A 24,847-nucleotide genomic window follows, 5' to 3' on the forward strand; every position below is an offset into this window, starting at 1 on the left:
GGGTGTGATGTGGGTCAGGGGGTGATGTGAGGGCGGGGGTGATGTGGGGGGAGGGGATGATGTGGGGGAGGGGTGATGTGGGGGAAGGGGATAATGTGGGGGAGGGGTGATGTGGGGGAGGGGGTAGAGTGGGGGCGGGTGTGATGTTGCGGAGGGGGTGATGTGGGGGGATGTAATGTGGGGGGCGGGTGTGTTATGGGGGAGCTGGTGATGTAGGGGAGGGGTGATGTGGGAGAGTGGGATGATGTGCGGGAGGGAGTGATGTGGGGGAGGGGGGGTGATGTGGGGAAGGGGGTGATGTGGGGGAGGGGGGTGATGTTGGGGAGGGGGTGATGTGAGGGAGGGGGTGATGTGGGAGACGGTGATGTGGGGGAGGGGGATGATGTGGGGGAGGGGGTGATGTGGGGGAGGAGGCGATGTGGGGGGTGGGAATGATGTGAGGGAGGGCTGATGTGGGGGAGGGGGATGATGTGGGGGAGGGCTGATGTGGGGGGGGGTGTGGGGGAGGTGGTGATGTGGGGAAGGGTGTGATGTGTGTGAGGGGGTGATGTGGGGGGGGGGTGATGTGGGGGAAGGGTATGATTGGGGGAGGCTTGATGTAGGTGAGGGGGTGAAGTGGGGGAGGAGGATGATGTGGGGGACGGGTGATGAGGGGGGTGATGTTGGGGAGGGGTGTTGTGGGGGAGAGTGATGATGTGGGGGAGGGGGCGATGTGGGGGTGGGTGTGATGTCGGTGAGGGGGTGATGCGAAGGCGGGGGTGATGTGGGGGAGGGGAATGATGTGGGGGAGGGGTGATGTGGGGGAGGTGTGATGTGGGGGAGGGGGGTGATGTGGGGGAGATGGGTGATGTGGGGGAGGGGTGATGTGGGGGAGGGGGGTGATGTGGGGGAGGAGTGTGATGGTGGGGGAGGGGGTGATGTGGGGGAGGGGGATGATGTGGGGGACCGGATGATGTGGGGGTGGGTGTGATGGGGGGAGGGGGCTGATGTGGGGGGAGGGGGTGATGTGTGGGACGGGGTGATGTGGGGGTGGGGGTGATGTGGGGGTGGGGGTGATGTTGGGGAGGGGGGTGATGTGGGTGATGGGGTGATGTGGGGGAGGGGGGAGTTGTGGGGAAGGGGGAATGTGGGGAGTGGGATGATGTGCGGGAGGGGGTGATATGGGGAGGGGGTGATGTGAGGGAGGGGTGATGTGGGGGAGGGGGGTGAGATGAGGGAGGGGGTGATGTGAGGGAGGGGTGATGTGGGGGAGGGGGTAAAGTGAGGGAGAGGGGTGATGTGGGGAGAAGGTGATGTGAGGGAAGGGGTGATGAGGGGGAGGGGGATGATATGGGGGAGGGGGTGATGAGGGGGAGGGGGATGATGTGGGGGAGGGGTGATGTTGGGAGGGGGTGATGTGGGGGATGGGGGATGTGAGGGTGGGGGTGATGTGAGGGAGGAGCTCATGTGAGGGAGGGTGTGATGTGGGGGAGGGGTGATGTGGGGGCCGGGGTGGTGGGGGTGGGGGTGGTGTTGGGGAGGGGGGTGATGTGGGTGATGGGGTGATGTGGGGGAGGGGGGTGATGTGGGGGAGGGGGATGATATGAGGGAGGGGGTGATATGGGGGACGGGTTGATGTGGGGGAGGGGGGAGTTGTGGGGAAGGGGGAATGTGGGGGGTGGGATGATGTGGGGGAGGGGGTGATGTTGGGAGGGGGTGATGTGGGGGAGGGGGTGATGAGGGGCAGTGGGTGATGTGGGGGAGAGGGGTGATGTGAGGGAGGGGGGATGTGAGGGTGGGGGTGATGTGAGGGAGGAGCTCATGTGAGGGAAGGTGTGATGTGGGGGAGGGGTGATGTGGGGAGGGGGTGATGTGGGGGAGGGTGTGATGTGGGGGAAGGGGGTGATGTGGGGGAAGGGGATTATGTGGGGGACAGGGTGATGTGAGGGAGGGGGTTGATTTGGGGGGCGGGGATAATGTGGGGGAGGGGGGTGATGTGCGTGCGGGGGTGATGTGGGGGGGTGTGTGATGTGGGGGAGGTGGGTGATGTGGGGAGGGGGGTGATGTGGGGGAGGGGAATGATGTGGGGGAGGGAATGATGTGGGGGAGGGGGTGATGTGGGGGGGGGTGTGATGTGGGGGAGGGGGGATGATGTGGGAGAGGGGGGTGAATTGGGGGAGGGGGATGATGTGGGGGAGGGAATGATGTGGGGGAGGGGGTGATGTGGGGGACAGGGTGATGTGGGGGATGGGGGATGATGTGGGGGACAGGGTGATGTGGGGGATGGGGGATGATGTGGGGGACAGGGTGATGTGGGGGATGGGGGATGATGTGGGGGAGGGGGTGATGTGGGGGATGGGTGGTTGGGAGCGAAATCCAGGCATGGGGTCAATGGTGAACATAGCCCAGCGCCCTGCCTGCCCCACCATCGGGTCACTGTGGCTCGTGATGCACAGAATCTGTCGGTGAGGGGGGGGGGGGGACTGCTCAGGGCCCACTCACTGTGAGGCTCAGACAGGGCCAGGGGCAAAGACCCACAGGCACCAAGAGGGACTTTCCTGGAGACTAGTACGTCTCTGAACCCACCTACACAGGCAAACCCCCCCACCCACACACTGACCGCTCCAGCTGTGGGAGGGGGGAGCGAGGCAATACTGAGGGGCAAAGGGAGGTAATGGGGGATTGGGGGGGGGGCGTGAGAAGATAAACTGAGGGGGGGAGGACTGGGGCAAGGCGAATACCTGAGAGTGCGGGGAACGTCCATCCAAACCGGAGAGACTTCAGAGTTGTGGCTTGATGTGAGAGTCTCATCGAAACGTTCAGGAGAATCGGGTGAACTGCTCCGGAGCAAATGTAAGAAATCAAACAGAGAGAACGCAGTCAGACGGTGAGGTGGGGGGAGGAGAGATGGTGATGTAGGAGAGGGGGTGACGTGGGGGAGGGGAATGTGTGAGTAAAGGGGTGATGTGGGAGACATGGGGATGTGGGGGAGTGGAATGATGTGGGGGTGGGTGTGATGTCGGTGAGGGGGTGATGTGAAGGCGGGGGTGATGTGGGGGAAGGGGATGATGTGGGGGAGGGGGTGGAGTGGGGGCGGGTGTGTTTTGGGGGAGGGGGATGATGTTGCGGAGGGGGTGATGTGGGGGAGCTGGTGATGTAGGGGAGGGGTGATGTGGGAGAGTGGGATGATGAGGGGGAGGGGGTGATGTGGGGGAGGGGGGTGATGTGGGGGAGGGGGTGATGTGGGGGAGGGACTGATGTAGGGGAGAGCGATGATGTGGGGGAGGGGGTGATGTGGGGGAGGGGGGTGATGTGGGGGAGGGGGTGATGTGGGGGACAGGGTGATGTGGGGGAGCGGGATGATGTGGGGGAGGGGGTGATGTGGGGGAGGGGGGTGATGTGGGGGAGGGGGTGATGTGGGGGACAGGGTGATGTGGGGGAGCGGGATGATGTGGGGGAGGGGGTGATGTGGGGGGGGTTGATGTGGGGGAGGCGGTTGATGTGGGGCACAGGGTGATGTGGGGGCGGGGGTGATGTGATGGAGGGAGTGATGTGGGGGAGAGGGGTGTTGTGGGGGAGGGGGTGATGTGAGGGAGGGGTGATGTGGGGGAGGGAGTGATGTGGGGGAGGGGGGTGATGTGGGGGAGGAGTGTGATGTGGGGGAGGGGGTGATGTGGGGGAGGGGGATGATGTGGGGGATGGGATGATGTGAGGGTGGGTGTGATGGGGGGAGGGGGGTGATGCGGGGGGAGCGGGTGATGTGGGGGATGGGGTGATGTGGGGGTGATGTGGGGGTGGGGGTGATGTTGGGGAGGGGGGTGATGTGGGTGATGGGATGATGTGGGGGAGGGGGGTGATGTGGGGAGGGGGATGATATGAGGGAGGGGGTGTTATGGGGGACGGGTTGATGTGGGGTAGGGGGGAGTTGTGGGGAAGGGGGAATGTGGGGTGTGGGATGATGTGCGGGAGGGTGTGATATGGGGAGGGGGTGATGTGAGGGAGGGGTGTTGTGGGGGAGGGGGGAGTTGTGGGGAAGGGGGAATGTGGGGTGTTGGATGATGTGCGGGAGGGTGTGATATGGGGAGGGGGTGATGTGAGGGAGGGGTGATGTGGGGGAGGGGGGTGATATGAGGGAGGGGGTGATGTGAGGGAGGGGTGATGTGGGGGAGGGGGTAGAGTGGGGGAGAGGGGTGATGTGGGGAGGAGGTGATGTGAGGGAAGGGGTGATGAGGGGGAGGGGGAAAATGTGGGGGAGGGGTGATGTTGGGAGGGGGTGATGTGGGGGTGGGGGTATGTGAGGGAGGAGCTCATGTGAGGGAGGGTGTGATGTGGGGGAGGGGTGATGTGGGGGACGGGGTGATGTGGGGGTGGGGATGATATGAGGGAGGGGGTGTTATGGGGGACGGGTTGATGTGGGGTAGGGGGGAGTTGTGGGGAAGGGGAATGTGGGGGGTGGGATGATGTGGGGGAGGGAGTGATGTTGGGGAGGAGGATGATGTGGGGGAGGGGGGTGATGAGGGGCGTGATGTGGAGGAGGGGGTGATGGGGGGGGATGTGGGGACGGGGTGATGTGGGGGAGGGGGATGATGTGAGGGAGGGGTGATGTGGGGGAGGGGTAAATGAGGGGGAGAGGGGTAATGTGGGGAGGGGTGATGTGAGGGAGGGGGTGATGTGGGGGAGGGGGATGATATGGAGGAGGGGTGATGTGGGGGAGGGGGTGATGTGGGGGGGGGTGATGTGGGGGAGGGCGTTGATGTGGGGGAGGGGGATGATGTGGGGGAGGAGTGATGTGAGGGAGGGAGTGATGTGTGGGAGGGGTGATGTGGGGGGGGGGGTGTGATGTGGGGGAGGGGGTGATGTGGGGGGGATGATGTGGGGGAGGGTTGATGTGGGGAGGGAGTGATGTGGGGGAGGGGGGTGATGTCGGGGAGGGGGATGATGTGGGGGAGGGCTGATGTGGGGGAGGGGGTGATGTGGGGAAGGGTGTGATGTGGGTAAGGGGGTGATGTGGGGGCGGGGGTGATGTGGGGGAAGGGTATGATTGGGGGAGGCTTAATGTAGGTGAGGGGGGTGAAGTGGGGGCGGGTGTGATGTGGGGGAGGAGGATGATATGGGGGAGGGGTGATGAGGGGGGTGATGTGGGGACGGGGTGATGTGGGGGAGGGGGTGATGTGGGGGAGGGGTGATGAGGGGGGTGATGTGGGGGAGCTGGTGATGTGGGGGAGGGGTGATGTGGGGGAGGGTGATGATGTGGGGGAGTGGGCGATGTGGGGGTGGGGGTGATGTGGGGAAGGGGGATGATGTGGGGGAGGAGGTGATGTGGGGGAGGGTGTGATGTGGGGGAAGGGGGTGATGTGGGGGAAGGGGATGATGTGGGGGACAGGCTGATGTGAGGGAGGGGGTTGATTTGGTGGGCGGGGATAATGTGGGGGATGGGGGGTGATGTGCGGGCGGGGGTGATGTGGGGGAGGGGTGTGATGTGGGGGAGGTGGGTGATGTGGGGAGGGGGGTGATGTGGGGGAGGGGAATGATGTGGGGGAGGGGGTGATGTGGGGGAGGGAATGATGTGGGGGAGGGGGTGATGTGGGGGACAGGGTGATGTGGGGATGGGGGATTATGTGGGGGAGGCGGATGATGTGGGGGACAGGATGATGTGGGGGAGGGGGGATGATGTGGGAGAGGGGGGTGATGTGGGGGAGGGGGATGATGTGGGGGAGGGGGTGATGTGGGGGAGGGAATGATGTGGGGGAGGGGGTGATGTGGGGGACAGGGTGATGTGGGGATGGGGGATTATGTGGGGGAGGCGGATGATGTGGGGGACAGGATGATGTGGGGGAGGGGGGATGATGTGGGAGAGGGGGGTGATTTGGGGGAGGGGGATGATGTGGGGGAGGGAATGATGTGGGGGAGGGGGTGATGTGGGGGATGGGGGTGATGTGGGGGATGGGTGGTTGGGAGCGAAATCCAGGCATGGGGTCAATGGTGAACATAGCCCAGCGCCCTGCCTGCCCCACCATCGGGTCACTGTGGCTCGTGAGGCACAGAATCTGTCGGTGAGGGGGTGGGGGGGGGGGGGACTGCTCAGGGCCCACTCACTGTGAGGCTCAGACAGGGCCAGGGGCAAAGACCCACAGGCACCAAGAGGGACTTTCCTGGAGACTAGTACGTCTCTGAACCCACCTACACAGGCAAACCCCCCCACCCACACACTGACCGCTCCAGCTGTGGGAGGGGGGAGCGAGGCAATACTGAGGGGCAAAGGGAGGTAATGGGGGATTGGGGGGGCGTGAGAAGATAAACTGAGGGGGGGAGGACTGGGGCAAGGCGAATACCTGAGAGTGCGGGGAACGTCCATCCAAACCGGAGAGACTTCAGAGTTGTGGCTTGATGTGAGAGTCTCATCGAAACGTTCAGGAGAATCGGGTGAACTGCTCCGGAGCAAGTGTAAGAAATCAAACAGAGAGAACGCAGTCAGACGGTGAGGTGGGGGGAGGAGAGATGGTATCGTGGATAATCAGACAGACAGACAGACGGACGGACGGACGGACGGATGGAGAATGACCTGGTGCATAGACTGACCCAGTGCCCAATGAGTGACCCAGTAACCGGTGACTGACCAACACCCAGTGCCCAGTGAGTGAGTGACCCAGTGCCCAGTGAGTGACCAACACCCAGTGCCCAGTGAGTGAGTGACCCAGTGCCCAGTGAGTGACCAACACCCAGTGCCCAGTGAGTGAGTGACCCAGGGCCCAGTGAGTGACCAACACCCAGTGCCCAGTGAGTGAGTGACCCAGTGCGCAGTGAGTGACCAACACCCAGTGCCCAGTGAGTGACCCAGTGCCCAGTGACTGACCAACACCCAGTGCCCAGTGAGTGAGTGACCCAGTGCCCAGTGACTGACCAACACCCAGTGCCCAGTGAGTGAGTGACCCAGTGCCCAGTGACTGACCAACACCCAGTGCCCAGTGAGTGAGTGACCCAGTGCCCAGTGAGTGACCAACACCCAGTGCCCAGTGAGTGAGTGACCCAGTGCCCAGTGACTGACCAACACCCAGTGCTCAGTGAGTGAGTGACCCAGTGCCCAGTGAGTGACCAACACCCAGTGCCCAGTGAGTGAGTGACCCAGTGCCCAGTGACTGACCAACACCCAGTGCCCAGTGTGTGAGTGACCCAATGCCCAGTGAATGACACAACACCCCTAAGTGACCCTGCACCCTGTGAGTGACTCAGGTCAGTGCCTTCCTTGTCTTTGGATCATTAGCATACTCGTCTGTTAAAGCAATAACACAGTGAGTGAGTGACGGACTGAGTGTGTGAGTGACTGAGGGGGTGAGTGAGTGAGGGGGTGAGTGAGTGAGTGAGTGACTGAGGGGGTGAGTGAGTGAGGGGATGAGTGAGTGACGGACTGAGTGACTGAGGGGGTGAGTGAGTGAGGGAGTGAGTGAGTGACGGACTGAGTGTAGTGACTGAGGGGGTGAGTGAGTGAGGGGGTGAGTGAGTGAGTGAGTGACTGAGGGGGTGAGTGAGTGAGGGGATGAGTGAGTGAGTGACTGACTGAGGGGGTGAGTGAGTGAGGGGATGAGTGAGTGACGGACTGAGTGACTGAGTGACTGAGGGGGTGAGTGAGTGAGGGAGTGAGTGAGTGACGGACTGAGTGAGTGAGTGACTGAGGGAGTGAGTGAGTGAGGGGGTGAGTGAGTGAGTGAGTGACTGAGGGGGTGAGTGAGTGAGGGGATGAGTGAGTGACGGACTGAGTGAGTGAGTGACTGAGGGGGTGAGTGAGTGAGGGAGTGAGTGAGTGACGGACTGAGTGAGTGAGTGACTGAGGGGGTGAGTGAGTGAGGGGGTGAGTGAGTGAGGGGGTGAGTGAGTGAGGGAGTGAGTGAGTGAGTGAGTGAGTGAGGGGTGAGTGAGTGAGTGAGTGAGTGAGGGGGTGAGGGGTGAGTGAGGGGGTGAGTGAGTGAGTGAGTGAGTGAGTGAGGGGGTGAGGGGTGAGTGAGGGGGTGAGTGAGTGAGTGAGTGAGTGAGTGAGGGGGTGAGGGGTGAGTGAGGGGGTGAGTGAGTGAGTGAGTGAGTGAGTGAGTGAGTGAGGGGTGAGTGAGTGAGTGAGTGAGGGGGGTGAGGGGTGAGTGAGGGGGTGAGTGAGTGAGTGAGTGAGGGGTGAGTGAGTGAGTGAGTGAGTGAGGGGGTGAGGGGGTGAGTGAGGGGGTGAGTGAGTGAGTGAGTGAGTGAGGGGTGAGTGAGTGAGTGAGTGAGTGAGTGAGTGAGTGAGTGAGTGAGTGAGTGAGTGAGGGGGTGAGGGGTGAGTGAGGGGGTGAGGGGCCCGGGTGGTAAATGTGTGAATTGGGAAGAGGGTGGTGCGGGGTAATGCTGGAGGAGTGGCTGAGACTGAAGCCTTTCCTCTCCTACCTCCCAATGTCCCCACAGAGCCGGCTGGGACAGGAGGAAACCGCTGGCTGAAGGGCCAGCCAGTTTCCTGTGAAGTCCATCTCAGAGGGTTTGCCCTGAGGGATGAACTGAGAGTTCTGTCAGTTCAAAACAACGGCCCCTCCTTGATTTCCCCACAGCTCCCCACCCTGACAACATCCAAACTTCGGGAGGGAATGTGAAGTCAGGCCACTTTGGGGGGGGAGGAGGTGGGGGAACACGAGGGTGTGTGGTGTGGGATTGTGCACGTGGCTGACAGACAGAGAGCTGGAACCTGGTCGTGTTGGTCTGTGATGGGACAGAGATCTCGATCTGCCTTCGGGAAGGTGGGCAGAGGCCTGGTCCCAATCGTCACACTGTCTTACTGATGAAGGCTGTGGGCAAGCAGCTGAACATGGAGCAGGCTCTAGGCTTGGCCAGAAGATCCTGGTGTGGGTTTGTGAGCCTGGCTCCTGGATTTGGAGTCTGTGTGGACTCGGGGACACTGCAACATTAACCAGGAGTAGACCCAGCCTTGCCAACCCCAACCCCAGCAATAGCATCAGAACACAGGGGCAATGATTTCCACCATTTGACACCAGCAAGACAATCATTAAACAACAATATTGTCACAATCACAGTGAAAGAGGCCATCCATATCCAGTAGAAACTGTCACCAAGATTTCACAGTTCCTCACAACGCCACTCACTGACAGATATATTCTCCAGGACACACTTCAACTTTCTATTTGTAACTTCTAACAAGGAAATTCTTCCCAAACACTACTTCCTCACAGCTCTCTGTTCACCTTGAAAGTTCTTTATGTCCACCCCCCAGCCCAGAGGAGAAGTGTCCCAGTACTTGAAGGTTTTTGTGAAACAGGCCTTTCCACACGTGGAATACTCTGACATCAAACCAGTTTGATCACATCCCTGTCAGCTGGAAGCCAGGGACTAACACTCACATCTTGCTCACTAACTCGAGAGACTGAAACTCATAATTCAGCCTGACACTCACCATGCACTACTGAGGGAGTGCCGTACTGTTGGAGGGTCAGTGCTGAGGGAGCGCCGCACTGTCAGAGGGCCAGTGCTGAGAGAGTGCCGCACTGTCAGAGGGTCAGTACTGAGGGAGCGACGCACTATCAGAGGGTCAGTGCTGAGGGAGTGCCTCACTGTCAGAGGGTCAGTGTTGAGGGACTGCCACACTGTTGGAGGGTCAGTGCTGAGGGAGTGCCGCACTGTCAGAGGGTCAGTGCGGAGGGACAGCCACACTGTCAGAGGGCCAGTGCCGAGACAGCACCGCACTGTCGAAGGGTCAGTGCTGAGAGAGTGCCGCACTGTCAGAGGGTAAGTGCTGAGGGAGCGCCGCACTGTCGGAGGGTCAGTGCTGAGGGAGTGCCGTACTGTTGGAGGGTCAGTGCTGAGGGAGCGCCGCACTGTCAGAGGGTCTGTGCTGAGGGACTGCCACACTGTCGGAGGGTCAGTGCTGAGGGAGTGCCGCACTGTCAGAGGGTCAGTGCTGAGAGAGTGCCGCACTGTCAGAGGGTCAGTACTGAGGGAGCGACGCACTATGAGAGGGTCAGTGCTGAGGGAGTGCCTCACTGTCAGAGGGTCAGTACTGAGGGAGTGCCTCACTGTCAGAGGGTCAGTACTGAGGGACTGCCACACTGTCGGAGGGTCAGTGCTGAGGGAGTGCCGCACTGTCAGAGGGTCAGTGCTGAGGGACTGCCACACTGTTGGAGGGTCAGTGCTGAGGGAGCGCCGCACTGTCAGAGGGTCAGTGCTGAGGGAGTGCCTCACTGTCAGAGGGTCAGTACTGAGGGACTGCCACACTGTCGGAGGGTCAGTGCTGAGGGAGTGCCGCACTGTCAGAGGGTCAGTGTTGAGGGACTGCCACACTGTTGGAGGGTCAGTGCTGAGGGAGTGCCGCACTGTCAGAGGGTCAGTGCGGAGGGACAGCCACACTGTCAGAGGGCCAGTGCCGAGACAGCACCGCACTGTCGAAGGGTCAGTGCTGAGAGAGTGCCGCACTGTCAGAGGGTAAGTGCTGAGGGAGCGCCGCACTGTCGGAGGGTCAGTGCTGAGGGAGTGCCGTACTGTTGGAGGGTCAGTGCTGAGGGAGTGCCGCACTGTCAGAGGGTCAGTGCTGAGGGACTGCCACACTGTCGGAGGGTCAGTGCTGAGGGAGTGCCGCACTGTCAGAGGGTCAGTGCTGAGGGACTGCCACACTGTCGGAGGGTCAGTGCTGAGGGAGCGCCGCACTGTCGGAGGGTCAGTACTGAGGGAGTGCCGCACTGTCAGAGGGTCAGTGCTGAGACAGCACCGCACTGTCGAAAGGTCAGTGCTGAGGGAGTGCTGCACTGTCAGAGGGTCAGTGCTGAGGGAGTGCCGCACTGTTGGAGGGTCAATGCTGAGGGACTGCCGCACTGTCGGAGGGTCAGTGCTGAGGGAGCGCCGCGCTGTCAGAGGGTCAGTGCTGAGGGAGTGCCGCACTGTCAGAGGGTCAGTGCTGAGGGAGTGCCGCACTGTCGGAGGGTCAGTGCTGAGGGAGCGCCGCACTGTCAGAGGGTCAGTGCTGAGGGAGTGCCACTTTGTCAGAGGGTCAGTGCTGAGACAGCACCGCACTGTCGGAGGGTCAGTGCTGAGGGTGTGCTGCACTGTCACAGGGTCAGTGCTGAGGGATGCCACATTGTCAGAGAGTCAGTGCTGAGGGAGTGCCGCACTGTTGGAGGGTCAGTGCTGAGGGACTGCCGCACTGTTGGAGGGTCAGTGCTGAGGGACTGCCGCACTGTCGGAGGGTCAGTGCTGAGGGAGTGCCCCTTTGTCAGAGGGTCAGTGCAGAGAGATTGCCGCACTGTCGGAGGGTCAGTGCTGAGGGAGTGCCGCATTGTCAGAGAGTCAGTGCTGAGGGAGTGCCGCACTGTTGGAGGGTCAGTGCTGAGGGAGTGCCGCACTGTCGGAGAGTCAGTGCTGAGGGAGTGCCCCTTTGTCAGAGGGTCAGTGCTGAGAGTTTGCCGCACTGTCAGAGGGTCAGTTCTGAGGGAGTGCCGCACTGTCGGAGGGTCAGTGCTGAGACAGCACCGCACTGTCAGAGGGTCAGTGTTGAGGGAGTGCTGCACTGTCGGAGGGTCAGTGCTGAGGGAGCGCCGCACTGTAGGAGGGTCAGTACTGAGGGAGTGCCGCACTGTCGGAGGGTCAGTGCTGAGGGAGTGCCGCACTGTAGGAGGGTCAGTACTGAGGGAGTGCCGCACTGTAGGAGGGTCAGTACTGAGGGAGTGCCGCACCGTAGGAGGGTCAGTGTTGAGGGAGTACCGCACTGTTAGAGGGTCAGTATTTTGGGAGTGCCATGCTGTCGGGGGATCAGTGCTGAGGGAGTGCCGCACTGTCGGAGGGTCAGTGTTGAGGGAGCGCCGCACTGTTGGAGGGTCAGTGCTGAGGGAGTGACACACTATCGGAGGGTCAGTGCTGAGGGAGCACCACACTATCGGAGGGTCAGTGCTGAGGGAGCGCGGCACTGTCGGAGGGTCAGTGCTGAGGGAGTGCCTTTCTGTCGGAGGGTCAGTGCTGAGGGTGTGCCGCACTGTCGGAGGGTCAGTGCTGAGGGAGTGCCGCACTGTCAGAGGGTCAGTGCGGAGGGAGTACGCACTGTTGGAGGGTCAGTGCTGAGGGAGTGCCGCACTGTCAGAGGGTCAGTGCTGAGGGAGTGCCGCACTGTCGGAGGGTCAGTGCTGAGGGAGTGCTGCACTGTCGGAGGGTCAGTGCTGAGGGAGTGACACACTATCGGAGGGTCAGTGCTGAGGGAGCACCACACTATCGGAGGGTCAGTGCTGAGGGAGTGACACACTATCGGAGGGTCAGTGCTGAGGGAGCACCACACTATCGGAGGGTCAGTGCTGAGGGAGCGCGGCACTGTCGGAGGGTCAGTGCTGAGGGAGTGCCTTTCTGTCGGAGGGTCAGTGCTGAGGGTGTGCCGCACTGTCGGAGGGTCAGTGCTGAGGGAGCGCCACACTGTCGGATGGTCAGTAGTGAGGGAGTGCTGCACTGTCGGAGGGTCAGTTCTGAGGGAGCGCCGCACTGTAGGAGGGTCAGTGCTGAGGGAGTGCCGCACTGTCAGAGGGTCAGTGCTGAGGGAGCGCCACACTGTCGGAGGGTCAGTAGTGAGGGAGTGCCACACTGTCGGAGGGTCAGTAGTGAGGGAGTGCTGCACTGTCGGAGGGTCAGTGCTGAGGGAGCGCCGCACTGTAGGGGGGTCAGTACTGAGGGAGTGCCACACTGTAGGAGGGTCAGTACTGAGGGAGTGCCACACTGTCGGAGGGTCAGTGCTGAGGGAGTGCCGCACTGTCGGAGGGTCAGTGCTGAGGGAGTGCCGAACTGTCGGAGAGTCAGTGCTGAGGGAGTGCCGTACTGTCGGAGAGTCAGTGCTGAAGGAGTGCCGCACTGTCGGAGGGTCAGTGCTGAGGGAGTGCCGAACTGTCAGAGAGTCAGTGCTGAGGGAGTGCCGCACTGTCGGAGGGTCAGTGCTGAGGGAGTGCCGCACTGTCGGAGGGTCAGTGCTGAGGGAGTGCCGCACTGTCGGAGGGTCAGTGCTGAGGGAGTGCCGAACTGTCGGAGAGTCAGTGCTGAGGGAGTGCCGTACTGTCGGAGAGTCAGTGCTGAGGGAGTGCCACACTGTCGGAGGGTCAGTGCTGAGGGAGTGCCACACTGTCGGAGGGTCAGTGCTGAGGGAGTGCCGTACTGTCGGAGGGTCAGTGCTGAGGGAGTGCCGTACTGTCGGAGGGTCAGTGCTGAGGGAGTGCCACACTGTCGGAGGGTCAGTGCTGAGGGAGTGCCTCACTGTCGGAGAGTCAGTGCTGAGGGAGTGCCGCACTGTCGGAGGGTCAGTGCTGAGGGAGTGCCGCACTGTCGGAGGGTCAGTAGTGAGGGAGTGCTGCACTGTCGGAGGGTCAGTACTGAGGGAGAGCCGCACTGTAGGGGGGTCAGTACTGAGGGAGTGCCACACTGTCGGAGGGTCAGTGCTGAGGGAGTGCCACACTGTAGGAGGGTCAGTGCTGAGGGAGTGCCGCACTGTCGGAGGGTCAGTGCTGAGGGAGTGCCGCACTGTCGGCGGGTCAGTACTGAGGGAGTGCCACACTGTCGGAGAGTCAGTGCTGAGGGAGTGCCGTACTGTCAGAGGGTCAGTGCTGAGGGAGTGCCGCACTGTCGGAGAGTCAGTGCTGAGGGAGTGCCGCAGTGTAGGAGGGTCAGTACAGAGGGAGTGCCACACTGTAGGAGGGTCAGTACTGAGGGAGTGCCACACTGTCGGAGGGTCAGTGCTGAGGGAGCGCCGCAGTGTAGGAGGGTCAGTACTGAGGGAGTGCCACACTGTCGGAGGGTCAGTACTGAGGGAGTGCCACACTGTCGGAGAGTCAGTGCTGAGGGAGTGCCACACTGTCGGAGAGTCAGTGCTGAGGGAGTGCCACACTGTCAGAGAGCCAGTGCTGAGGCTGCATGGCATTGTTGGAATATATACATACCAAAGTCTAAAATTAACCTGCTTTCTAACACATTTCAATTCTGAAGAAGAGTCTTCCCAGACTCTGGGCTGTGTCTGCACAGCTGCTGCTGGACCTGCTGAGTTTCTCCAGCCGTCTCTGTTTCTGTGTTTACAGTTTGCAGTGTTATGCCTTTATTCGAGTGTCGGTTTGTGAGACAAAGAGGACTCACCAGCTACCTCCACCAGTCAGACACAATACCCGAGGGGATGCTGTAACCATAACCAATCTGCTTCTGTGAAAGGAACTTGGTGTCACCGAGTGAGAGGAACAGATTTACTGGACTCCCTGCGAGGGAGGGCCTTTCTGATGCTGGCTGACCCAGGGCTTCCTGTATTGTCCACTCAGGGCTTGGCATTGCCGTGGCAGTGTCTGGGTGGAGAGGAACTTTCCCCAGCCAGCCTCAAGATGGCGAGTGGACCTTCCTTTCTGGTGCATGTGTTCCCACATTCCCTGTTGTAGCTGACCCGATTGGCTCACTGTCCTATTGTTGACTCAGAGGTCAGTGACATGAAGGAGAGAGAGAGAGAGAGACCTTCACAATAATGGGGGCTTGGGGGTGGGGAGGGGGTGGGGGTGGGGGAGGGGAGGCCGAAGGGGACACTGCCTCAGACCACATGCTCTGCCGTGGTGTTGCTGTATCGTTCTAGGGAGAGCTGAAGGAAGGAGACTGACTGCTGGATCATTTCATCCCCCGACATCCTCTGCACAATGTCTGGAGTGTCACCTCTCCGAATGACTGTCACTCTGCACTCTGCCGAGCTGTCGTTGCTCCCTGCTCCGTCACCCATCTGCTCAGAGACATGGATGCTCACTTTGTAACGTCGCATGTCGGTGGGACAGGTCGCTCTGTGATGTCACTGTCAGCCTTCCTTCTGGGCTGTACCATCTCCTTGTCCCACCTCCTGCTGGAATGTACCATCTGGTTCTCTTGCACCATGTTTGAGTACAGCATGTGGATCTCCAACAGCCTGCTCAGCTCCGTGGCCTGGCTTGTGTTCGATCTGTTGGACAATGTGGTGTGTTTGTGGATCCTGCACACCACGTGGAGGCTTATTTTGTGGGTGTCATACATTATCCTGGACACTAACCTGTGGTTCCTTTACAGCTTGTCAGACCAGAGCAACTGGTTCCTCTACGTGCTGTATGACTATTTCAGGTGGCTCTCACACGTTCTGTCCAGCTTCTCTCTGTGGTCAGCCTATTTTAAATCCAGGAGCGGTCTGTGGCTGGCATATGCCTGGACGGATTATATCAGGTGGCAGGTGTATGTTATCAGAGATTACTCCCTCTTGTTCAGCTACACTGTTCTGAACTGCACCCTGTATGTGTCTTACTGCATGCTAGACCTGGCGATCGGCCTATCCCAGAGCTTGCTGGGTCATGCCAAGTGGATATCTTACATCCTGCCCGTCCATACCACCTGGTGGTGTATGGCAGACCTACAGTACATCATTTGGCTCCTGTACATTGTGAAGGACAGCAGCATTAACCTCTGGTACCTCTTCGAAGAGCGTGTGCTTTATCTCTCGTACCTTCTGGCTGAATACTACAGTTGGCAGATCTACATTTTGAAGGATTACTTGTTGTGGTTGATGTACATTGTACCGGACTCCACCGCCAGGTTCTGGTATTGCCTGGAGAGGTTTGGTACGTGGCTCCTGTACATTGTATTCGATTTAAACATATGGTTCGGCTACGTGCTATTTGAGTATCTGCTCTGGTTCACTTACCTCCTCATCGACTTTGCTATTGAGCAATCCTCTTTTCTCCTTAAATATGCGATGTATCTTTTGTATATTCTGTTGGATTGTGTCACATATCAGTCACAGTTTCTGATACACTACATCATGTGGCTGTCCTTTATTGTATTGGACTGTGTTAAATGGTTGTCTTGGATTATACTGCAGACGTGCTGAGATTTTGAATAACAGTTTGATTTCAGATGATATTTTCCCAATAAAAATGTGAAAATCCCGATCTCTGGACTCCTAGTTTTGACTGCGGAAAATCTGATTTCACAGATGTAACTTAAGTAACCTGCTCCAAGAAATCCTGACACCAAGAATCAGCCCTTGGCGGTAAAATATTACTGATGTGAGACTGTTCTGTGGGTGAATAGGTTGTTGCCTTTCCTTTATTGGCTGCACTTGGAAAAGTACTCCCCTCAAGCACTCCAGGACGGTCTTTCAAGTCGCTACAGAAATGTACTTTAGGAGAGGGTTCTAAGGTGAAAGGATCAGCCAAAATGATTCATTTTAAGGAGCATCGTGAAAAAGGAAAGGGGGTCAGAGAGAGAAAGCTGGGGAGCGGGAAGGGGACATTCCAGAGTTTCACACCTTGTCGTTGAAGGTACTCAGAGTGCCCAACCCATTCCCCAAGCCAAATTCACACAAATCAGTACTCTTACCCATCCTGCTTCTCAGACTCAGCTTCATAGGATTTCCTGATCATGTTAACATAGATATCGTCAGGGAGTTCCCAGAAATCCTCTGTCATGCTGGTGTCACCCGTCTCGCGGCTCATTCTCGACGGGGATGTGTGTCAGTTCAGTCGCTCTGTCCCTCAGAACCTGCAGCGGGTGGGGGGGGGGGGGGGGGAGGAGGGGAAAGCATTGGTCAGGAATTTCAAACGCCCAACCCAAGACACAGACCCTGACAGGGACAGGATTAATCACCTCCATCACCAGCCAGCTGGGAAAGTGCACTGATACTCCAGATGGGTCATTGCAGAAACTAAAATTACAGTCAATTTACTTAAAGTCTCCAATTTACCTTCCTCCCGAACTCAGGAAACTGGAAAACACAGGCCAGGGCTCTACACTTCAAATTTCCCATCTAATGCTGTCCTTGCCTTTTGTGCACCTTCTTTGCAGCTGTAACTCTGTATTCCTCGCTCTGTCCTATCATCCTGTGACCTTTCCACTGTGTGATCTGTCTGTACTGCACAACAAAACCAAAGTTTTCACTGTACCTACGTACACAGAGTCATAGGGTCACACAGAACAGAAACACACCCTGCAGTCCAACAGTTCATACCGAACATAATCCCACACTGAACTAGCCCCACCTTCCTGACCCATCCAAACTTTTCTTATTCATGAGCTTGTCTGAAAGCCTTTTAAATGTTGTAACTGTACCCACATCCACCACTTCCTCTGGAAGTTCATTCCACATGTGAACCACTCTCTCTGTCTAAAATTATTATTTTATTGATTCACAGGATGTGGGTACTGCTGGTGAGGCCCACGATTCAGTACCCATCCCTAATTGCCCAGAGGGCAGTTAAGAGTCAATATTGCTGTGGCTGTGGCCAAAATCCAGCAGATTTCCTTCCCTGAAGGACATCAGTGAATCTGATGGATCTTTCTCAACAGTTGCTTCATGACCCTCATTAGACGATTAATTTATGCTTATTGAATTTGTGGTGGGATTCGAACCCAGGTCCCCAAAACATTAGCTGGGTCTCTGGCTCAGCAGTGCAGCAACAATGCCACTAGGCCGTCACCTCTCTTTACAGGGCACTGCTGAGTGAGAATCACCGGCTAACGTCCAATCGTTTGTACATCTCGACAGAGAGAGAGAGGGAGGGAGAGACAGAGACAGAGAGAGAGAGACAAAGGGAGACAGAGACTGAGAGAGAGAGAGAGCGAGAGAGGGAGGGAGACAGACAGAGAGTGAGATAGATAGACAGAGAGAGAGAGACAGATAGACAGAGAGAGAGAGAGACAGAGACAGAGAGAGCAAGAGAGGGAGGGAGACAGACAGAGAGTGAGACGGAGAGACAGAGAGAGAGAGATAGATAGACAGAGAGAGAGAGACAGAGACAGAGATAGAGAGAGCAAGAGAGGGAGGGAGACAGAGAGAGAGAGAGTGAGACAGAACAAGAGAGAGACTGAGACAAAAACAGAGACAGACAGAGAGAAACTACCTGTGCAGAGTGTGATAGTCTGCTGTTGTATAGTTTATCCACCTGCCCTCGGCATAGATGTGTAGTCAGACTGGTCAGTCCAGACCCACACAACTGGCCCTGACCAATAAACACTCAGCAGGCTGCCTCTGTCTCTGAGTGAGACAGTCCTGGACACAGAGCCATGCACACAGCCAACGGCTGCAGCTATCCTCTTCCTTTGCTTCAACAAGGTGCCATTGTAAACACAACTCACAATGAGTCCCAGCAATGTGTTTCAAACCTGTAACATTTCCTCAGGAAGCTTCCTCGGTTTAAAGCCTTTTATATCCATTTCCAGTTTTGGTCCACAATCCCGTAGTTACGAGATAGTGAAGGTGTGGCCTGCTCACCATCTCGCTGCAGCTTGCTGCTCGGTTCTACTCTACAGGGCTGAGGGTGGGGCCATTCTTCCCAATGAGGAGAGGGGTTCAGTGTGCTGCTAGACTACGTGGGGCATTGCAGCCGAGTCAACACCCGCCTTGGGGCAGTAACACATTGAACTAGGGTTCCAACGCTAACCCTGGAAGCCCACCTTGTTTACAGCTTCAGCCTTCAATATATCATTCACCATTCACACACTGACCATGAGCCCTCTCCATCAGCTGTAACACTCCATTGTGGGGGTCTTCCCCATTCCCCAGTCACAGTGGAACGAGACTCAATCAGATTGTCACGTTCAAACTCATCATTTCATTCCAGGCAACCAAACTCCAACCGCTCTGCAGGAGTTCACCCAAGATCCTCCGACAGCACCTTCCAATCCCACAGCCACTCCCATCGAGAAGGACAACGGCAGAGATACATGGGAACACCACCTCCTGCAAGTTCCCCTCTGAGCCCCTCCCCATCCTGACTTGGAAATATGTCCCATTCCTTCACTGTTGCTGGGTCAGAATCCTGGAATTCCCTCCCTAAGGGCATTGTGGGTCAACCCACAGCACATGGACTGCAGCGGTTCAAGAAGGCAGCTCACCCCCACCTTCTCAAGGGGCAACTAGGGACGGGCAATAAATACTGGGCCCAGCCAGTGACACCCATAATCCTGCGAATGAATAAAACAAAATGTGGCTGACAGATAAAAACACACAGGGTGGTGACCTTCCAGCTGGGTTACACTTCACACACCATCCCCATCACCATGACTTGTTTAATACATAAAACCCGACCATCATCTCTCTCTTGAATCTAGTTAAGGATGGAGCAACCTGAACACTCTGAGGGAGAGAATTCTAAAGATTCATAACCCTCAGAATGGAGACATTTCTCCTCATCTCAATCCCAACTGATTCACCTCTTCCCCTGACGTTGTGATCCAGTGATCTACCTTCCCAGGATAAACAGCTGACAGCTTCCATCTGTCCTGCTCTGGGCTTGTAACTCCCCAGGTTTTCGTGAGTTCACCTCTTGTTCCTTGAAGCTCCGGGAACAGCAGGTTCCATCCACTTGCTTCCTTGTTGGATCCCCTCATCTGGTGCTGAATGAGCCAGCAGCTGCTGTCACCTCCCACCCAGAAAATGGGGAAATAGAAACTGGAAACGCAATCAACTGTGAAGAAACTGAGCACCAATGAACAAGCTCTTAAAGAAGCACACACTCACCAGTGGAAAGATCCAGAACATTCTGTCCAAAGATCTTTGTGACAGGCTATTAAGGTGGATTAAGATTTTCTGTCAGTGATCAGGCAGTTATTTCAGATAAATAAATAAAGAACGTTCATTCAGTCACACAGTGTGGAAACAGACCCCTCCACCCAACCAGTCCATGTCAACCATGTTCCCAATGTCATCTAGTCCCACCTGCCTGCTCCTGGCCATCCAATTCTTTCCTATTCATGTCTTTATCCAAATGTCTTTTAAGTTTTGTAACCGTACCCATATCCATCACTATTAGAAGGACGTAGTTACACTGGAGAGGGTGCAGAGCAGGTTTACCAGCATGTTGCCTGGGATGAAAGACTGACAAGGAGAGACTGGATAGGAGGACAGGAACTGAGTGGGCTAGGAGATCAGATCAGCTATGATCTCAGGGAATGGTGGAGGAGACTCAAAGGGCTGAAGGGCCTACATCAGCTCTTTCTTCTCGGGTCTTTTGGTCTGAAGTTTTAGATGGGCAAAGAATTCTCCTGCTTATTGCCACCTACCACTCCACCTTGGCTGATTTTTCAGTGTACCTCCACACTGAAGTATTACTTTGAGGAAGCATTCGGTGTCATTCTGCAGAGAGGATTTCAGAATCCAACTCCAAGAGTGGTCTGGGAGCAGCACCATAATGAACCCAGCCGGCTGAGTCCTGAAGGACAGAGCTGCTGGACTGAATCAGTGGCAAAAGATAAGAAATGAACAGGGAATATAAGTGACACTCAGGATACTATATAGCGTATTGTGTGGCACTACCACTGTGCCAACTAACATAAATGCACATCAGAGGCAGAAAAACTCAGCCTCCGAGAGGTACTTTGGATCATCACTGCAGCAGGACAGTACTCAATCATATCGTGAAACTTGAAAGGGTTCAGAAAAGATTTACAAGGATGTTGCCAGAGTTGGAGGATCTGAACTATAGGGAGAGAGGCTGAATAGGCTGGGGCTGTTTTCCCTGGAGAGTCGGAGGCTGAGGGGTGATCTAAATTGGAGAGAGGCCAATTTTGATGGTATTAGGCAAGAACTTTCAAAAGCTGATTGGAGGCAGATGTTCCCATGTAAAGGGATGGCTGGAAAATGGGAAGCCTTCAGAAATGAGATAACAAGAATCCAGAGAAAGTATATTCCTGTCAGGGTGAAAGGAAAGGCTGGTAGGTATAGGGAATGCTGGATGACTAAAGAAATTGAGGGTTTGGTTAAGAAAAAGAAGGAAGCATATGTCAGGTATAGACAGGATAGATCGAGTGAATCCTTAGAAGAGTACAAAGGAAGTAGGAGTATACTTAAGAGGGAAATCAGGAGGGCAAAAAGGGACATGAGATAGCTTTGGAAAATAGAATTAAGGAGAATCCAAAGGGTTTTTACAAATATATTAAGGACAAAAGGGTAACTAGGGAGAGAATAGGGCCCCTCAAAGATCAGCAAAGCGGCCTTTGTGTGGAGCCACAGAAAATGGGGGAGATACTAAATGAATATTTTGCATCAGTATTTACTATGGAAAAGGATATGGAAGATATAGACTGTAGGGAAATAGATGGTGACATCTTGCAAAATGTCCAGATTACAGAGGAGGAAGTGCTGGATGTCATGAATTGGTTAATGGTGGATAAATCCCCAGGACCTGATCAGGTGTACCCTAGAACTCTGTGGAAAGCTAGAGAAGTGATTGCCGGGCCTCTTGCTGAGATATTTGTATCATCGATAGTCACAGGTGAGGTGCCGGAAGACTGGAGGTTGGCAAACCTGGTGCCACTGTTTAAGAAGGGTGGTAAGGACAAGCCAGGGAATATAGACCAGTGAGCCTGACCTCGGTGGTGGGCAAGTTGTGGGAGGGAATCCATAGGGACAGGCTTGACATGTATTTGGAAAGGCAAGGACTGATTAGGGATAGTCAACATGGCTTTATGCGTGGGAAATCATGTCTCATAAACTTGATTGAGTTTTTTTGAAGAAGTAACAAAGAAGATTGATGAGTGCAGAGCGGTAGATGTGATCTGTATGGACTTCAATAAGGCATTCAACAAGGTTGCCCATGGGAGACTGATTAGCAAGGTTAGATCTCATGGAATAAAGGGAGAACTAGCCATTTGGATACAGAACTGGCTCAAAGGTAGAAGACAGAGGGTGGTGGTGGAGGGTTGTTTTTCAGACTGGAGGCCTGTGACCAGTGGAGTGCCACAAGGATCGGTGCTGGGTCCTCTATTTTTTGTCATTTACATAAATGATTTGGATGCGAGCATAAGAGGTACAATTAGTAAGTTTGCAGATGACACCAAAATTGGAGATGTAGTGGACAGCGAAGAGGGTTACCTCACATTACAACAGGATCTGGACCAGACGGGCCAATGGGCTGAGAAGTGGCAGATGGAGTTTAATTCAGATAAATGCGAGGTGCTGCATTTTGGGAAAGCAAATCTTAGCAGGACTTCTACACTTAATGGTAAGGTCCGAGGGAGAGTTGCTGAACAAAGAGACCTTGGAGTGCAGGTTCATAGCTCCTTGAAAGTGGAGTCGCAGGTAGATAGGATAGTGAAGAAGGCGTTTGGTATGCTTTCCTTTATTGGTCAGAGTATTGAGTACAGGAGTTGGGAGGTCATGTTGCAGCTGTACAGGACATTGGTTAGGCCACTGTTGGATATTGCATACAATTCTGGTCTCCTTCCTATAGGAAAGATGTTGTGAAACTTGAAAAGGTTCAGAAAATATTTACAAGGATGTTGCCAGTGTTGGAGGATTTGAGCTATGGGGAGAGGCTGAACAGGCTGGGGCTGTTTTCCCTGGAGCGTCAGAGGCTGAGGGGTGACCTTATAGAGGTTTACAAAATTATGAGGGGCATGGATAGGATAAATAGGCAAAGTCTTTTCCCTGAGATCGGGGAGTCCAGAACTAGAGGGGCATAGGCTTAGGATGAGAGGGGAAAGATATAAAAGAGACCTAAGGGGCAACTTTTTCACGCAGAGGGTGGTATGTGTATGGAATGAGCTGCCAGAAGATGTGGTGGAGGCTGGTACAATTGCAACATTTAAGAGGCATTTGGATGGGTATATGAATAGGAAGGGTTTGGGGGGATATGGGCTGGGTGCTGGCAGGTGGGACTAGATTGGGTTGGGATATCTGGTCGGCGTGGACGGGTTGGACCGAAGGGCCAGTTTCCATGCTGTACATCTCTATGACTCTCTGACTTCCTCTGGCGGTTCATTCTTGTCTCTGTATAAAAAAGTTGCTCCTCATGTCCTTTTTAAATCTTCTCTCACCTTAAAAATATGTCCCTGAGTCTTCCCATTCAAGGGAAAAGACACCTAACATTCACCTTACCTATACCCCTCAGGGTTTTATAAACCTCTATATGGTCACCCCTCAACCACCAACGCTCCCAGGGAATAAAATTCCATCCTCCTCCTTATTGCTGAAACCCTCACATTCCGGCAACATCTTGGTAAACAGTTTCTGACTTCTCGCCAACCTAAGAGTGGCCCAAGTGTTTTGTGATCTGCAGTCATTGTTGAGAAATGGAGGAGAGGAACTCCCTCTCGAACAGCACTGATGCTCTCCCTACACCACAGACACGACAGCGTTTGGGACAGGGCTCAAGGCGATTTGCTCCAGCACTATTCGGACAAGGCACGAAAAGCTGGTCCAACCAGAGAGACCCACATCCCAGCTGTTAGCACACAGCAAGATCCCACAATCCCCAACATCCTATAGCTGTTTGACTTAGATTAGTTGAGTGAGAAAATGATGACCCAGCTGCCAGGCAGATGATCTTGGTGAATAAAGGCATGAGATTTATTCAGCCCAAACCCAATGGGATCCTGGTTCACTGGCTCGTCTGAAAGACAGTCCCTCCAACATCACGCCTTTTCTGTCTTTATTCATTCTCAGAAAGTGGCAGCACTGGCAGGATCAGCAGTTACTGCCCAGCCCTGACTGCATTCAGATTGGGAGTCTGGTGGCTGAATTCAATATCATCACTGTGGATCTGGACTCACATGTCAGCCAGACGGGGTAAGGATGGCAGATTTCCTTGCCTAAAGGACATGACTGAATTGGTGTGTTTTTACAACAATCAATAATGGTTACCTGGTTGCTTTTCAGTCTAGACATTTAGCATAGAGTACTATTCCCTCAGCACAGACCCTCCGACAGTGCGGCTCTCCCTCAGCATTGACCCTCTGACAGTGCGGCCCTCCCCCAGCACTGACCCTCTGACAGTGCGGCCCTCCCCCAGCACTGACCCTCCGATAGTGCGGCAGTCCCACAGCACTGACCCTCCGACATGGCAGCTCTCCCTCAGCACTGACCCTCCGACAGTGCGGCCCTCCCCCAGCACTGACCCTCTGACAGTGCGGCTCTCCCCCAGCACTGACCCTCTGACAGTGCGGCTCTCCCACAGCACTGACCATCCGACATGGCAGCTCTCCCTCAGCACTGACCCTCTGACAGTGCAGCGCCCCCTCAGCATTGACCCTCTGACAGTGCGGCACTCCCTCAGCACTGACCCTCTGACAGTGTTGCGCACCCTCAGCACTGACCCTCGGACCATGCGGCACTCCCTCAACACTGACCCTCCGACATTGCGGCGCTCCCTCAACACTGACCCTCCGACAGTGCGACACTCCCTCAGCACTGACCCTCTGACAGTGCGGTGCTGTCTCAGCACTGACCCTCCGACAGTACGGCGCTCCCTCAACACTGACCCTCCGACAGTGCGGTGCTCCCTCAGCATTGACCCTCTGACAGTGCGGCACTCCATCAGCATTGACCCTCCGACAGTGCGGCTCTCGCCCAGCACTGACCCTCTGACAGTGCGGCTCTCCCACAGCACTGACCCTCCGACATGGCAGCTCTCCCTCAGCACTGACCCTCTGACAGTGCAGCGCCACCTCAGCACTGACCCTCCGACAGTGCGGCACTCCCTCAGCACTGACCCCCTGACAGTGCGGCACTCCCTCAGCACTGACCCCCTGACAGTGCCCACTCCTTCAGCACTGACCCTCCGACAGTGCCCACTCCCACAGCACTGACCCTCCGACAGTGCCCACTCCCTCAGCACTGACCCTCCGACAGTGCTCACTCCCGCAGCACTGACCCTCCGACATTGCACACTCCTTCAGCACTGACCCTCCGACAGTGCCCACTCCTTCAGCACTGACCCTCTGACAGTGCCCACTCCCGCAGCACTGACCCTCCGACAGTGCCCACTCCCTCAGCACTGACCCTCCGACAGTGCCCACTCCCTCAGCACTGACCCTCCGACAGTGCAGTGCTGTCTCAGTTACGGATTGTCAGCTTTGACCAAGTTCTCAAGTCTCCTCAGTGATCTACATGAACCCAGAC

The 24,847-nt window shown here is 56.3% G+C and overlaps 1 protein-coding gene across 6 annotated transcripts in view; it reads right to left on the reverse strand.

Moving 5' to 3' along the window:
• The window catches only part of LOC122548230 (transient receptor potential cation channel subfamily V member 3-like), a 100,265-nt gene that overhangs the window by 69,747 nt on the left and 5,671 nt on the right, over positions 1-24,847 (reverse strand). For 3 of the 6 annotated variants that reach the window (XM_087977184.1, XM_087977178.1, XM_087977183.1), the window contains exons 2-4: positions 16,330-16,491; positions 6,312-6,407; positions 2,721-2,816 (exon numbers count right to left, since the gene is read on the reverse strand). In XM_087977184.1, coding sequence (XP_087833310.1) covers positions 2,721-2,816; positions 6,312-6,407; positions 16,330-16,445 — 308 coding nt within the window. In that variant the 5' untranslated portion in view covers positions 16,446-16,491. Of the gene's footprint in view, positions 1-2,720; positions 2,817-6,311; positions 6,408-16,329; positions 16,492-19,161; positions 19,372-24,847 lie in introns of those variants that run through there. The other 3 variants (XM_087977180.1, XM_087977181.1, XM_087977182.1) reach the window with 3 other exon arrangements.

Source organism: Chiloscyllium plagiosum, unplaced genomic scaffold, assembly GCF_037043375.1.
Source record: "Chiloscyllium plagiosum isolate Xiang-an unplaced genomic scaffold, Cpla_swu_hap1 HiC_scaffold_31, whole genome shotgun sequence".
Lineage (NCBI taxonomy): Eukaryota > Metazoa > Chordata > Chondrichthyes > Orectolobiformes > Hemiscylliidae > Chiloscyllium > Chiloscyllium plagiosum.